The 15,665-nt window shown below is 42.7% G+C and overlaps 1 protein-coding gene across 1 annotated transcript in view; it reads left to right on the forward strand.

Annotated features, from left to right (window-relative positions):
- TENM3 (teneurin transmembrane protein 3) overlaps window positions 1–15,665 on the forward strand; it is a 692,061-nt gene that overhangs the window by 584,234 nt on the left and 92,162 nt on the right. Inside the window, exon 17 of the mRNA XM_053975063.1 lies at window positions 988–1,173. Within this exon, the coding sequence (XP_053831038.1) occupies window positions 988–1,173 (186 nt within the window). The remainder of the gene's footprint in view (window positions 1–987; window positions 1,174–15,665) is intronic.

Genomic DNA, 15,665 nt, shown 5'->3' on the forward strand with positions numbered 1-15,665 from the left:
AGAAAAATATATATATAGTATTTCTATGAACCATAAATGGCTACAGACAGCTGTACACCAAGGAACTAAAAAGTCCCTCAGGCTGTCCCTCTTTGTTTTTCTGTTTTCTGCTTACCAGAAGTAAAGTTTGCTGGAGTCTGACTAAATGAACCAAAATGGTAAATGCAAAATCTGGTGGTGTAAATTATCATCTTGTATTAGCTGAGACTTAATATGTGTTGTTTGGCCTCTGACTACCTTTGGCTGTTAACATATTTTTCAATTATTCTATCAGATAGAAGATCCTGTTACTATATGTAAATGACAAGTTCAATTGCTGTATGTTGATTTATTTTTTTAACAAGTATTATTGAAACCAGACTGTTCATAGCTGTCAGTGATACAAATTTACTAAAAGTAAAAGATTAAAATGATCTTTTATACTTTACAGATGTGTCAGTGTGTCAGCATAGTGCTAATTTGTCTCACTAAGGCTGATTCTTTATAATGAAAAATGTGTCAGTAATGGCACATTTCAACTTTGAAAGAAAGCAGGGAGAAGAGTGTGGAGGGGAAACCTTGCTAATTTGGACTTTGTCATACTAGATTTTCACTCACCACAGGCAATGATCTAGATATACCTTACATTTTGTCACTGTGAGTGCCCTGTAACTTCTGGTAAGTATGAGTGCCATATAATCTAAGATACAAAAGGTTACTCTTAAGGCATATGTGACCACAAAGAAACATGCTTGAAAATTACTGCCAGCTAGCAAAAGAGCTGTGAACACTTAAACATCACTTAAGTCTGCCAATAAAAGAGATAGAACTCTGTGCTCTCTATTCTGTTGAATCTTACGTGAAAATGTCTTTCACAGTAAATTCCTTTGATTTAACTTTCAAAGATTTTGCCTCTCTTATTCTTCACATGTTGAATTAAAATGTAGCACTTCTAACCCCTGTATTCCCTGTCTCCCCCCTGTGCTCGCCGCCTCCCTTTCTCTGCAGAGATCTGTTCCGCGGACTGTGGCACGCACGGCGTGTGCATGGGCGGCACGTGTCGCTGCGAGGAGGGCTGGACGGGCGCAGCCTGCAACCAGCGGGCCTGCCACCCCCGCTGCGCCGAGCACGGCACCTGTAAGGACGGCAAGTGTGAATGTAGCCAGGGATGGAACGGAGAGCACTGTACCATTGGTAGGCTGCCTATGCTTTACCCTGTCCTCGCTGCAAAACACAAACAGCCAGCGCTGCTGGCCGCGTCTCAATAAGAAGTGTATTGCTTTGAAGAATGTTTCTTCAAAGCAAATATTTGCATGTGTCAATCCATGAAAAAGAGTTGATATTTTAAGAAAGGAAACGGTTATATAATGGCTGATCAGTTCTTCATACCTAGTTTGCCATGAAGAGAAGGTGGAAGAATTTCCTCTTCAGTCTTTTCCTTTAATTGCCTCACCAGGAGGAGCTTACTTTTATTTTGAATGGTAAATACGCTATTTGATTTGTGCTTTTCTATTTTTATCTGATAGCTTTATGTCTTTTGGAAATGAAGCTTCCTCTTGTTTTTCTTTCTTTTTTTTCTCTTTTAAGGAGAAGAAGCACTAAAAAGTGACTTGGCTACATAAAAATGTCACTTCCACCATGTAAAAAATGTGATCTAACTGACCAAGATTATCTTCTTGTCAACATAATGTTCTACGTTAGAATACTATCAAATTTCTTACGTGTCAATAACATAACAGCAGTTTAATACAGCTGATTGGGAAGAAGACATCCTTATTACAGCTTATGTGTTTCTGTAACCGAGTTAGTTCTAGTGCCTGGAAACCTTTGGAAGTTACTATACCATTATCAGTGGAGCTTTTCTTACCAATCATTCACAGTCCATATGTCCCATATAGAGCAGGATATCCTTCTCCACTACACAGGCTTTGACAATGAGCTAGCATGAGGAATCATGTATGTAAATAGGAGGACTGAGAAAATGTGGAGCTGTAGTGCTAAGAAATTCCCTTCCACACTAATTCCCCTTTGTGCAAGATGCTGCAGGTCTGTAACAGTGGAGTAGAGTCCTATCCAAACAATTTTTATCTTGGCAGAACCACACATTAAAACTTCTGCAAGACAACAGGTAGGAAGCACAGGCATTCCTTCCTTCCTTCCTTCCTTCCTTCCTCCCTCCCTCCCTCCCTCCCTCCCTCCCTCCCTCCCTCCCTCCCTTCCTTCCTTCCTTCCTTCCTTCCTTCCTTCCTTCCTTCCTTCCTTCCTTCCTTCCTTCCTTCCTTCCTTCCTTCCTTCCTTCCTTCCTTCCTTCCTTCCTTCCTTCCTTCCTTCCTTCCTTCCTTCCTTCCTTCCTTCCTTCCTTCCTTCCTTCCTTCCTTCCTTCCTTCTCTTTCTTTTTCGTTCTTTCTTTCTCTTTTTTTCTTTCTTTCTTTTTCGTTCGTTCTTTCTTTCGTTCTTTCTTTCCTTCGTTCTTTCTTTTTCGTTCCTTCGTTCTTTCTTTCCGTCGTTCTCTCTTACTCGTTCTTTCGTTCTTTCTTTCTTTCCTTCGTTCTTTCTTACTCGTTCTTTCGTTCTTTCTTTCTTTCCGTCGTTCTTTCTTTTTCGTTCCTTCGTTCTTTCTTTTCGTCGTTCTTTCTTACTCGTTCTTTCGTTCTTTCTTTCTTTCCTTCGTTCTTTCTTACTCGTTCTTTCGTTCTTTCTTTCTTTCCTTCGTTCTTTCTTACTCGTTCTTTCCTTCTTTCTTTTCGTCGTTCTTTCTTTTTCGTTCCTTCGTTCTTTCTCTTTCCGTCGTTCTTTCTTTTTCGTTCCTTCGTTCTTTCTTTCTTTCCGTCGTTCTTTCTTACTCGTTCTTTCGTTCTTTCTTTCTTTTCGTCGTTCTTTCTTTTTCGTTCTTTCGTCCTTTCTTTCTTTCCTTCGTTCTTTCTTACTCATTCCTTTGTTCTTTCTTTCCATCGTTCTTTCTTTTTCATTCTTTCGTTCTTTCTTTCCTTCGACCTGTCTTTTTCATTCCTTCGTTCTTTCTTTCTGTTGTTCTTTCTTACTTGTTCTTTCGTTCTTTCTTTCTTTCCTTCGTTCTTTCTTACTCGTTCTTTCGTTCTTTCTTTCCTTCGTTCCTTCTTTTTCGTTCCTTCGTTCGCTCTTTCTTTCCTTCGTTCCTTCTTTTTCGTTCCTTCGTTCTTTCTTTTCGTCGTTCTTTCTTACTCGTTCTTTCATTCTTTCTTTCCATCGCTCTTTCTTTTTCGTTCTTTCTTTCTTTCTTTCTTTCTTCTCTTTCTCCTTCCTTCCTTCCTTCCTTCCTTCCTTCCTTCCTTCCTTCCTTCCTTCCTTCCTTCCTTCCTTCCTTCCTTCCTTCCTTCCTTCCTTCCTTCCTTCCTTCCTTCCTTCCTTCCTTCCTTCCTTCCTCCCTTCCTCCCTTCCTCCCTTCCTCCCTTCCTCCCTTCCTCCCTTCCTCCCTCCCTCCCTTCCTACCTTCCTTCCTTCTCTTTCTTTTTCATTCTTTCTTTCTCTTTTTTTCTTTCTTTCTTTTTCGTTCGTTCTTTCTTTCCTTTGTTCTTTTTCGTTCCTTCGTTCTTTCTTTCTTTCCGTCGTTCTTTCTTACTCGTTCTTTCGTTCTTTCTTTTCGTCGTTCTTTCTTACTCGTTCTTTCGTTCTTTCTTTCTTTTCGTCGTTCTTTCTTTTTCGTTCCTTCGTTCTTTCTCTCCGTCGTTCTTTCTTACTCGTTCTTTCGTTCTTTCTTTCTCTCCGTCGTTCTGTTTTTTTCGTTCCCTCGTTCTTTCTTTCTCTCCATCGTTCTGTTTTTTTCGTTCCCTCGTTCTTTCTTTCTCTCCGTCGTTCTTTTTTTTTCGTTCCCTCGTTCTTTCTTTCTCTCCGTCGTTCTGTTTTTTTCGTTCCCTCGTTCTTTCTTTCTCTCCGTCGTTCTGTTTTTTTCGTTCCCTCGTTCTTTCTTTCTCTCCGTCTTTCTGTTTTTTTCGTTCCCTCGTTCTTTCTTTCTCTCCGTCGTTCTTTCTTACTCGTTCCCTTGTTCTTTCTTTCTCTCCGTCGTTCTGTTTTTTTCGTTCCCTCGTTCTTTCTTTCTCTCCGTCGTTCTGGTTTTTTCGTTCCCTCGTTCTTTCTTTCTCTCCGTCATTCTGGTTTTTTCGTTCCCTCGTTCTTTCTTTCTCTCCGTCGTTCTTTCTTACTCGTTCCTTCGTTCTTTCTTTCTCTCCGTCGTTCTGTTTTTTTCGTTCCCTCGTTCTTTCTTTCTCTCCGTCGTTCTTTCTTACTCGTTCCTTCGTTCTTTCTTTCTCTCCGTCGTTCTGTTTTTTTCGTTCCCTCGTTCTTTCTTTCTCTCCGTCGTTCTTTCTTACTCGTTCCTTCTTTCTTTCTTTCTCTCCGTCGTTCTGTTTTTTTCGTTCCCTCGTTCTTTCTTTCTCTCCGTCGTTCTGGTTTTTTCGTTCCCTCGTTCTTTCTCTCCGTCGTTCTTTCTTACTCGTTCCCTCGTTCTTTCTTTCTCTCCGTCGTTCTGTTTTTTTCGTTCCCTCGTTCTTTCTTTCTCTCCGTCGTTCTGTTTTTTTCGTTCCCTCGTTCTTTCTTTCTCTTCGTCGTTCTGTTTTTTTCGTTCCCTCGTTTTTTCTTTCTCTCCGTCGTTCTTTCTTACTCGTTCCTTCGTTCTTTCTTTCTCTCCGTCTTTCTTTCTTACTCGTTCCTTCGTTCTTTCTTTCTCTCCGTCGTTCTGTTTTTTTCGTTCCCTCGTTCTTTCTTTCTCTCCGTCGTTCTTTCTTACTCGTTCCTTCGTTCTTTCTTTCTCTCCGTCGTTCTGTTTTTTTCGTTCCCTCGTTCTTTCTTTCTCTCCGTCGTTCTTTCTTACTCGTTCCTTCGTTCTTTCTTTCTCTCCGTCGTTCTGTTTTTTTCGTTCCCTCGTTCTTTCTTTCTCTCCGTCGTTCTTTTTTTTTCGTTCCCTCGTTCTTTCTTTCTCTCCGTCGTTCTGGTTTTTTCGTTCCCTCGTTCTTTCTTTCTCTCCGTCTTTGTTTTTTTCGTTCCCTCGTTCTTTCTTTCTCTCCGTCGTTCTTTCTTACTCGTTCCTTCGTTCTTTCTTTCTCTCCGTCGTTCTGTTTTTTTCGTTCCCTCGTTCTTTCTTTCTCTCCGTCGTTCTTTCTTACTCGTTCCTTCGTTCTTTCTTTCTCTCCGTCGTTCTGTTTTTTTCGTTCCCTCGTTCTTTCTTTCTCTCCGTCGTTCTTTCTTACTCGTTCCTTCGTTCTTTCTTTCTCTCCGTCGTTCTTTCTTACTCGTTCCCTCGTTCTTTCTTTCTCTCCGTCGTTCTGTTTTTTTCGTTCCCTCGTTCTTTCTTTCTCTCCGTCGTTCTTTTTTTTTCGTTCCCTCGTTCTTTCTTTCTCTCCGTCGTTCTTTCTTACTCGTTCCCTCGTTCTTTCTTTCTCTCCGTCGTTCTTTCTTACTCGTTCCCTCGTTCTTTCTTTCTCTCCGTCGTTCTGTTTTTTTGGTTCCCTCGTTCTTTCTTTCTCTCCGTCGTTCTGTTTTTTTCGTTCCCTCGTTCTTTCTTTCTCTCCGTCGTTCTTTCTTACTCGTTCCCTCGTTCTTTCTTTCTCTCCGTCGTTCTTTCTTACTCGTTCCCTCGTTCTTTCTTTCTCTCCGTCGTTCTGTTTTTTTGGTTCCCTCGTTCTTTCTTTCTCTCCGTCGTTCTGTTTTCTTCGTTCCCCTCGTTCTTTCTTTCTCTCCGTCGTTCTTTCTTACTCGTTCCCTCGTTCTTTCTTTCTCTCCGTCGTTCTTTCTTACTCGTTCCCTCGTTCTTTCTTTCTCTCCGTCGTTCTGTTTTGTTCGTTCCCTCGTTCTTTCTTTCTCTCCGTCGTTCTGTTTTTTTCGTTCCCTCGTTCTTTCTTTCTCTCCGTCGTTCTTTCTTACTCGTTCCCTCGTTCTTTCTTTCTCTCCGTCGTTCTTTCTTACTCGTTCCCTCGTTCTTTCTTTCTCTCCGTCGTTCTGTTTTGTTCGTTCCCTCGTTCTTTCTTTCTCTCCGTCGTTCTGTTTTTTTCGTTCCCTCGTTCTTTCTTTCTCTCCGTCGTTCTTTCTTACTCGTTCCTTCGTTCTTTCTTTCTCTCCGTCGTTCTGTTTTTTTCGTTCCCTCGTTCTTTCTTTCTCTCCGTCGTTCTTTCTTACTCGTTCCCTCGTTCTTTCTTTCTCTCCGTCGTTCTTTCTTACTCGTTCCCTCGTTCTTTCTTTCTCTCCGTCGTTCTGTTTTTTTCGTTCCCTCGTTCTTTCTTTCTCTCCGTCGTTCTGTTTTTTTCGTTCCCTCGTTCTTTCTTTCTCTCCGTCGTTCTTTCTTACTCGTTCCTTCGTTCTTTCTTTCTCTCCGTCGTTCTTTCTTACTCGTTCCCTCGTTCTTTCTTTCTCTCCGTCGTTCTTTCTTACTCGTTCCCTCGTTCTTTCTTTCTCTCCGTCGTTCTGTTTTTTTCGTTCCCTCGTTCTTTCTTTCTCTCCGTCGTTCTTTCTTACTCGTTCCCTCGTTCTTTCTTTCTCTCCGTCGTTCTGTTTTTTTCGTTCCCTCGTTCTTTCTTTCTCTCCGTCGTTCTGTTTTTTTCGTTCCCTCGTTCTTTCTTTCTCTCCGTCGTTCTTTCTTACTCGTTCCTTCGTTCTTTCTTTCTCTCCGTCGTTCTGTTTTTTTCGTTCCCTCGTTCTTTCTTTCTCTCCGTCGTTCTTTCTTACTCGTTCCCTCGTTCTTTCTTTCTCTCCGTCGTTCTTTCTTACTCGTTCCCTCGTTCTTTCTTTCTCTCCGTCGTTCTGTTTTTTTCGTTCCCTCGTTCTTTCTTTCTCTCCGTCGTTCTTTCTTACTCGTTCCCTCGTTCTTTCTTTCTCTCCGTCGTTCTTTCTTACTCGTTCCCTCGTTCTTTCTTTCTCTCCGTCGTTCTGTTTTTTTCGTTCCCTCGTTCTTTCTTTCTCTCCGTCGTTCTGTTTTTTTCGTTCCCTCGTTCTTTCTTTCTCTCCGTCGTTCTTTCTTACTCGTTCCTTCGTTCTTTCTTTCTCTCCGTCGTTCTGTTTTTTTCGTTCCCTCGTTCTTTCTTTCTCTCCGTCGTTCTTTCTTACTCGTTCCCTCGTTCTTTCTTTCTCTCCGTCGTTCTGGTTTTTTCGTTCCCTCGTTCTTTCTTTCTCTCCGTCGTTCTGTTTTTTTCGTTCCCTCGTTCTTTCTTTCTCTCCGTCGTTCTTTCTTACTCGTTCCTTCGTTCTTTCTTTCTCTCCGTCGTTCTTTCTTACTCGTTCCTTCGTTCTTTCTTTCTCTCCGTCGTTCTTTCTTACTCGTTCCCTCGTTCTTTCTTTCTCTCCGTCGTTCTGTTTTTTTCGTTCCCTCGTTCTTTCTTTCTCTCCGTCGTTCTGTTTTTTTCGTTCCCTCGTTCTTTCTTTCTCTCCGTCGTTCTTTCTTACTCGTTCCCTCGTTCTTTCTTTCTCTCCGTCGTTCTTTCTTACTCGTTCCCTCGTTCTTTCTTTCTCTCCGTCGTTCTGTTTTTTTCGTTCCCTCGTTCTTTCTTTCTCTCCGTCGTTCTTTCTTACTCGTTCCCTCGTTCTTTCTTTCTCTCCGTCGTTCTGTTTTTTTCGTTCCCTCGTTCTTTCTTTCTCTCCGTCGTTCTTTCTTACTCGTTCCCTCGTTCTTTCTTTCTCTCCGTCGTTCTTTCTTACTCGTTCCCTCGTTCTTTCTTTCTCTCCGTCGTTCTGTTTTTTTCGTTCCCTCGTTCTTTCTTTCTCTCCGTCGTTCTGTTTTTTTCGTTCCCTCGTTCTTTCTTTCTCTCCGTCGTTCTTTCTTACTCGTTCCTTCGTTCTTTCTTTCTCTCCGTCGTTCTGTTTTTTTCGTTCCCTCGTTCTTTCTTTCTCTCCGTCGTTCTTTCTTACTCGTTCCCTCGTTCTTTCTTTCTCTCCGTCGTTCTGTTTTTTTCGTTCCCTCGTTCTTTCTTTCTCTCCGTCGTTCTGTTTTTTTCGTTCCCTCGTTCTTTCTTTCTCTCCGTCGTTCTTTCTTACTCGTTCCCTCGTTCTTTCTTTCTCTCCGTCGTTCTTTCTTACTCGTTCCCTCGTTCTTTCTTTCTCTCCGTCGTTCTGTTTTTTTCGTTCCCTCGTTCTTTCTTTCTCTCCGTCGTTCTGTTTTTTTCGTTCCCTCGTTCTTTCTTTCTCTCCGTCGTTCTTTCTTACTCGTTCCCTCGTTCTTTCTTTCTCTCCGTCGTTCTGTTTTTTTCGTTCCCTCGTTCTTTCTTTCTCTCCGTCGTTCTTTCTTACTCGTTCCTTCGTTCTTTCTTTCTCTCTGTCGTTCTGTTTTTTTCGTTCCCTCGTTCTTTCTTTCTCTCCGTCGTTCTTTCTTACTCGTTCCCTCGTTCTTTCTTTCTCTCCGTCGTTCTTTCTTACTCGTTCCCTCGTTCTTTCTTTCTCTCCGTCGTTCTGTTTTTTTCGTTCCCTCGTTCTTTCTTTCTCTCCGTCGTTCTGTTTTTTTCGTTCCCTCGTTCTTTCTTTCTCTCCGTCGTTCTTTCTTACTCGTTCCTTCGTTCTTTCTTTCTCTCCGTCGTTCTGTTTTTTTCGTTCCCTCGTTCTTTCTTTCTCTCCGTCGTTCTTTCTTACTCGTTCCTTCGTTCTTTCTTTCTCTCCGTCGTTCTTTCTTACTCATTCCCTCGTTCTTTCTTTCTCTCCGTCGTTCTGTTTTTTTCGTTCCCTCGTTCTTTCTTTCTCTCCGTCGTTCTTTCTTACTCGTTCCCTCGTTCTTTCTTTCTCTCCGTCGTTCTTTCTTACTCGTTCCCCCGTTCTTTCTTTCTCTCCGTCGTTCTGTTTTTTTCGTTCCCTCGTTCTTTCTTTCTCTCCGTCGTTCTTTCTTACTCGTTCCTTCGTTCTTTCTTTCTCTCCGTCGTTCTTTCTTACTCGTTCCCTCGTTCTTTCTTTCTCTCCGTCGTTCTTTCTTACTCGTTCCTTCGTTCTTTCTTTCTCTCCGTCGTTCTTTCTTACTCGTTCCCTCGTTCTTTCTTTCTCTCTGTCGTTCTTTCTTACTCGTTTCTTCGTTCTTTCTTTCTCTCCGTCGTTCTTTCTTACTCGTTCCCTCGTTCTTTCTTTCTCTCCGTCGTTCTGTTTTTTTCGTTCCCTCGTTCTTTCTTTCTCTCCGTCTTTCTGTTTTTTTCGTTCCCTCGTTCTTTCTTTCTCTCCGTCGTTCTTTCTTACTCGTTCCTTCGTTCTTTCTTTCTCTCCGTCGTTCTGTTTTTTTCGTTCCCTCGTTCTTTCTTTCTCTCCGTCGTTCTTTCTTACTCGTTCCCTCGTTCTTTCTTTCTCTCCGTCGTTCTTTTTTTTTCGTTCCCTCGTTCTTTCTTTCTCTCCGTCGTTCTTTCTTACTCGTTCCCTCGTTCTTTCTTTCTCTCCGTCGTTCTTTCTTACTCGTTCCCTCGTTCTTTCTTTCTCTCCGTCGTTCTGTTTTTTTCGTTCCCTCGTTCTTTCTTTCTCTCCGTCGTTCTTTCTTACTCGTTCCTTCGTTCTTTCTTTCTCTCCGTCGTTCTGTTTTTTTCGTTCCCTCGTTCTTTCTTTCTCTCCGTCGTTCTTTCTTACTCGTTCCTTCGTTCTTTCTCTCCGTCGTTCTTTCTTACTCGTTCCCTCGTTCTTTCTTTCTCTCCGTCGTTCTGTTTTTTTCGTTCCCTCGTTCTTTCTTTCTCTCCGTCGTTCTTTCTTACTCGTTCCCTCGTTCTTTCTTTCTCTCCGTCGTTCTGTTTTTTTCGTTCCCTCGTTCTTTCTTTCTCTCCGTCGTTCTGTTTTTTTCGCTCCCTCGTTCTTTCTTTCTCTCCGTCGTTCTGTTTTTTTCGTTCCCTCGTTCTTTCTTTCTCTCCGTCGTTCTGTTTTTTTCGCTCCCTCGTTCTTTCTTTCTCTCCGTCGTTCTTTCTTACTCGTTCCCTCGTTCTTTCTTTCTCTCCGTCGTTCTTTCTTACTCGTTCCCTCGTTCTTTCTTTCTCTCCGTCGTTCTGTTTTTTTTGTTCCCTCGTTCTTTCTTTCTCTCCGTCGTTCTTTCTTACTCGTTCCCTCGTTCTTTCTTTCTCTCCGTCGTTCTTTCTTACTCGTTCCCTCGTTCTTTCTTTCTCTCCGTCGTTCTGTTTTTTTCGTTCCCTCGTTCTTTCTTTCTCTCCGTCGTTCTTTCTTACTCGTTCCTTCGTTCTTTCTTTCTCTCCGTCGTTCTGGTTTTTTCGTTCCCTCGTTCTTTCTTTCTCTCCTCGTTCTTTTTTTTTTGTTCCCTCGTTCTTTCTTTCTCTCCGTCGTTCTTTCTTACTCGTTCCCTCGTTCTTTCTTTCTCTCCGTCGTTCTGTTTTTTTCGTTCCCTCGTTCTTTCTTTCTCTCCGTCGTTCTTTCTTACTCGTTCCCTCGTTCTTTCTTTCTCTCCGTCGTTCTGTTTTTTTCGTTCCCTCGTTCTTTCTTTCTCTCCGTCGTTCTTTCTTACTCGTTCCTTCGTTCTTTCTTTCTCTCCGTCATTCTTTTTTTTTCGTTCCCTCGTTCTTTCTTTCTCTCCGTCGTTCTGTTTTTTTCGCTCCCTCGTTCTTTCTTTCTCTCCGTCGTTCTTTCTTACTCGTTCCCTCGTTCTTTCTTTCTCTCCGTCGTTCTGTTTTTTTCGTTCCCTCGTTCTTTCTTTCTCTCCGTCGTTCTGTTTTTTTCGTTCCCTCGTTCTTTCTTTCTCTCCGTCGTTCTTTCTTACTCGTTCCTTCGTTCTTTCTTTCTCTCCGTCGTTCTGTTTTTTTCGTTCCCTCGTTCTTTCTTTCTCTCCGTCGTTCTTTCTTACTCGTTCCCTCGTTCTTTCTTTCTCTCCGTCGTTCTTTCTTACTCGTTCCCTCGTTCTTTCTTTCTCTCCGTCGTTCTGTTTTTTTCGTTCCCTCGTTCTTTCTTTCTCTCCGTCGTTCTTTCTTACTCGTTCCTTCGTTCTTTCTTTCTCTCCGTCGTTCTGGTTTTTTCGTTCCCTCGTTCTTTCTTTCTCTCCGTCGTTCTTTCTTACTCGTTCCCTCGTTCTTTCTTTCTCTCCGTCGTTCTGGTTTTTTCGTTCCCTCGTTCTTTCTTTCTCTCCGTCGTTCTGTTTTTTTCGTTCCCTCGTTCTTTCTTTCTCTCCGTCGTTCTTTCTTACTCGTTCCTTCGTTCTTTCTTTCTCTCCGTCGTTCTGTTTTTTTCGTTCCCTCGTTCTTTCTTTCTCTCCGTCGTTCTTTCTTACTCGTTCCTTCGTTCTTTCTTTCTCTCCGTCGTTCTGGTTTTTTCGTTCCCTCGTTCTTTCTTTCTCTCCGTCGTTCTTTCTTACTCGTTCCTTCGTTCTTTCTTTCTCTCCGTCGTTCTGTTTTTTTCGTTCCCTCGTTCTTTCTTTCTCTCCGTCGTTCTGTTTTTTTCGTTCCCTCGTTCTTTCTTTCTCTCCGTCGTTCTGGTTTTTTCGTTCCCTCGTTCTTTCTTTCTCTCCGTCGTTCTTTCTTACTCGTTCCCTCGTTCTTTCTTTCTCTCCGTCGTTCTTTCTTACTCGTTCCCTCGTTCTTTCTTTCTCTCCGTCGTTCTGTTTTTTTCGTTCCCTCGTTCTTTCTTTCTCTCCGTCGTTCTGTTTTTTTCGTTCCCTCGTTCTTTCTTTCTCTCCGTCGTTCTTTCTTACTCGTTCCCTCGTTCTTTCTTTCTCTCCGTCGTTCTGTTTTTTTCGTTCCCTCGTTCTTTCTTTCTCTCCGTCGTTCTTTCTTACTCGTTCCCTCGTTCTTTCTTTCTCTCCGTCGTTCTGTTTTTTTCGTTCCCTCGTTCTTTCTTTCTCTCCGTCGTTCTTTCTTACTCGTTCCTTCGTTCTTTCTTTCTCTCCGTCGTTCTTTCTTACTCGTTCCCTCGTTCTTTCTTTCTCTCCGTCGTTCTTTCTTACTCGTTCCTTCGTTCTTTCTTTCTCTCCGTCGTTCTGTTTTTTTCGTTCCCTCGTTCTTTCTTTCTCTCCGTCGTTCTTTCTTACTCGTTCCTTCGTTCTTTCTTTCTCTCCGTCGTTCTTTCTTACTCGTTCCCTCGTTCTTTCTTTCTCTCCGTCGTTCTTTCTTACTCGTTCCTTCGTTCTTTCTTTCTCTCCGTCGTTCTGTTTTTTTCGTTCCCTCGTTCTTTCTTTCTCTCCGTCGTTCTTTCTTACTCGTTCCCTCGTTCTTTCTTTCTCTCCGTCGTTCTTTCTTACTCGTTCCCTCGTTCTTTCTTTCTCTCCGTCGTTCTGTTTTTTTCGTTCCCTCGTTCTTTCTTTCTCTCCGTCGTTCTTTCTTACTCGTTCCCTCGTTCTTTCTTTCTCTCCGTCGTTCTGTTTTTTTCGTTCCCTCGTTCTTTCTTTCTCTCCGTCGTTCTTTCTTACTCGTTCCTTCGTTCTTTCTTTCTCTCCGTCGTTCTGTTTTTTTCGTTCCCTCGTTCTTTCTTTCTCTCCGTCGTTCTTTCTTACTCGTTCCCTCGTTCTTTCTTTCTCTCCGTCGTTCTGTTTTTTTCGTTCCCTCGTTCTTTCTTTCTCTCCGTCGTTCTTTCTTACTCGTTCCTTCGTTCTTTCTTTCTCTCCGTCGTTCTGTTTTTTTCGTTCCCTCGTTCTTTCTTTCTCTCCGTCGTTCTTTCTTACTCGTTCCCTCGTTCTTTCTTTCTCTCCGTCGTTCTTTCTTACTCGTTCCCTCGTTCTTTCTTTCTCTCCGTCGTTCTGTTTTTTTCGTTCCCTCGTTCTTTCTTTCTCTCCGTCGTTCTTTCTTACTCGTTCCCTCGTTCTTTCTTTCTCTCCGTCGTTCTGTTTTTTTCGTTCCCTCGTTCTTTCTTTCTCTCCGTCGTTCTTTCTTACTCGTTCCTTCGTTCTTTCTTTCTCTCCGTCGTTCTGTTTTTTTCGTTCCCTCGTTCTTTCTTTCTCTCCGTCGTTCTTTCTTACTCGTTCCCTCGTTCTTTCTTTCTCTCCGTCGTTCTGTTTTTTTCGTTCCCTCGTTCTTTCTTTCTCTCCGTCGTTCTTTCTTACTCGTTCCTTCGTTCTTTCTTTCTCTCCGTCGTTCTGTTTTTTTCGTTCCCTCGTTCTTTCTTTCTCTCCGTCGTTCTTTCTTACTCGTTCCCTCGTTCTTTCTTTCTCTCCGTCGTTCTTTCTTACTCGTTCCCTCGTTCTTTCTTTCTCTCCGTCGTTCTGTTTTTTTCGTTCCCTCGTTCTTTCTTTCTCTCCGTCGTTCTTTCTTACTCGTTCCCTCGTTCTTTCTTTCTCTCCGTCGTTCTTTCTTACTCGTTCCTTCGTTCTTTCTTTCTCTCCGTCGTTCTGTTTTTTTCGTTCCCTCGTTCTTTCTTTCTCTCCGTCGTTCTTTCTTACTCGTTCCCTCGTTCTTTCTTTCTCTCCGTCGTTCTTTCTTACTCGTTCCCTCGTTCTTTCTTTCTCTCCGTCGTTCTGTTTTTTTCGTTCCCTCGTTCTTTCTTTCTCTCCGTCGTTCTTTGTTACTCATTCCCTCGTTCTTTCTTTCTCTCCGTCGTTCTGTTTTTTTCGTTCCCTCGTTCTTTCTTTCTCTCCGTCGTTCTTTCTTACTCGTTCCCTCGTTCTTTCTTTCTCTCCGTCGTTCTTTCTTACTCGTTCCCCCGTTCTTTCTTTCTCTCCGTCGTTCTGTTTTTTTCGTTCCCTCGTTCTTTCTTTCTCTCCGTCGTTCTGTTTTTTTCGTTCCCTCGTTCTTTCTTTCTCTCCGTCGTTCTTTCTTACTCGTTCCTTCGTTCTTTCTTTCTCTCCGTCGTTCTTTCTTACTCATTCCCTCGTTCTTTCTTTCTCTCCGTCGTTCTGTTTTTTTCGTTCCCTCGTTCTTTCTTTCTCTCCGTCGTTCTTTCTTACTCGTTCCCTCGTTCTTTCTTTCTCTCCGTCGTTCTTTCTTACTCGTTCCCCCCGTTCTTTCTTTCTCTCCGTCGTTCTGTTTTTTTCGTTCCCTCGTTCTTTCTTTCTCTCTGTCGTTCTGTTTTTTTCGTTCCCTCGTTCTTTCTTTCTCTCCGTCGTTCTTTCTTACTCGTTCCTTCGTTCTTTCTTTCTCTCCGTCGTTCTTTCTTACTCGTTCCCTCGTTCTTTCTTTCTCTCTGTCGTTCTTTCTTACTCGTTTCTTCGTTCTTTCTTTCTCTCCGTCGTTCTTTCTTACTCGTTCCCTCGTTCTTTCTTTCTCTCCGTCGTTCTGTTTTTTTCGTTCCCTCGTTCTTTCTTTCTCTCCGTCTTTCTGTTTTTTTCGTTCCCTCATTCTTTCTTTCTCTCCGTCGTTCTTTCTTACTCGTTCCTTCGTTCTTTCTTTCTCTCCGTCGTTCTGTTTTTTTCGTTCCCTCGTTCTTTCTTTCTCTCCGTCGTTCTTTCTTACTCGTTCCCTCGTTCTTTCTTTCTCTCCGTCGTTCTTTTTTTTTCGTTCCCTCGTTCTTTCTTTCTCTCCGTCGTTCTTTCTTACTCGTTCCCTCGTTCTTTCTTTCTCTCCGTCGTTCTTTCTTACTCGTTCCCTCGTTCTTTCTTTCTCTCCGTCGTTCTGTTTTTTTCGTTCCCTCGTTCTTTCTTTCTCTCCGTCGTTCTTTCTTACTCGTTCCTTCGTTCTTTCTTTCTCTCCGTCGTTCTGTTTTTTTCGTTCCCTCGTTCTTTCTTTCTCTCCGTCGTTCTTTCTTACTCGTTCCTTCGTTCTTTCTCTCCGTCGTTCTTTCTTACTCGTTCCCTCGTTCTTTCTTTCTCTCCGTCGTTCTGTTTTTTTCGTTCCCTCGTTCTTTCTTTCTCTCCGTCGTTCTTTCTTACTCGTTCCCTCGTTCTTTCTTTCTCTCCGTCGTTCTGTTTTTTTCGTTCCCTCGTTCTTTCTTTCTCTCCGTCGTTCTGTTTTTTTCGCTCCCTCGTTCTTTCTTTCTCTCCGTCGTTCTTTCTTACTCGTTCCCTCGTTCTTTCTTTCTCTCCGTCGTTCTTTCTTACTCGTTCCCTCGTTCTTTCTTTCTCTCCGTCGTTCTGTTTTTTTTGTTCCCTCGTTCTTTCTTTCTCTCCGTCGTTCTTTCTTACTCGTTCCCTCGTTCTTTCTTTCTCTCCGTCGTTCTTTCTTACTCGTTCCCTCGTTCTTTCTTTCTCTCCGTCGTTCTGTTTTTTTCGTTCCCTCGTTCTTTCTTTCTCTCCGTCGTTCTTTCTTACTCGTTCCTTCGTTCTTTCTCTCCGTCGTTCTGTTTTTTTCGTTCCCTCGTTCTTTCTTTCTCTCCTCGTTCTTTTTTTTTTGTTCCCTCGTTCTTTCTTTCTCTCCGTCGTTCTTTCTTACTCGTTCCCTCGTTCTTTCTTTCTCTCCGTCGTTCTGTTTTTTTCGTTCCCTCGTTCTTTCTTTCTCTCCGTCGTTCTTTCTTACTCGTTCCCTCGTTCTTTCTTTCTCTCCGTCGTTCTGTTTTTTTCGTTCCCTCGTTCTTTCTTTCTCTCCGTCGTTCTTTCTTACTCGTTCCTTCGTTCTTTCTTTCTCTCCGTCATTCTTTTTTTTTCGTTCCCTCGTTCTTTCTTTCTCTCCTCGTTCTTTTTTTTTTGTTCCCTCGTTCTTTCTTTCTCTCCGTCGTTCTTTCTTACTCGTTCCCTCGTTCTTTCTTTCTCTCCGTCGTTCTTTCTTACTCGTTCCCTCGTTCTTTCTTTCTCTCCGTCGTTCTGTTTTTTTCGTTCCCTCGTTCTTTCTTTCTCTCCGTCGTTCTTTCTTACTCGTTCCTTCGTTCTTTCTTTCTCTCCGTCATTCTTTTTTTTTCGTTCCCTCGTTCTTTCT

The sequence above is a fragment of the Vidua macroura genome, chromosome 4 (genome assembly GCF_024509145.1).
Source record: "Vidua macroura isolate BioBank_ID:100142 chromosome 4, ASM2450914v1, whole genome shotgun sequence".
Lineage (NCBI taxonomy): Eukaryota > Metazoa > Chordata > Aves > Passeriformes > Viduidae > Vidua > Vidua macroura.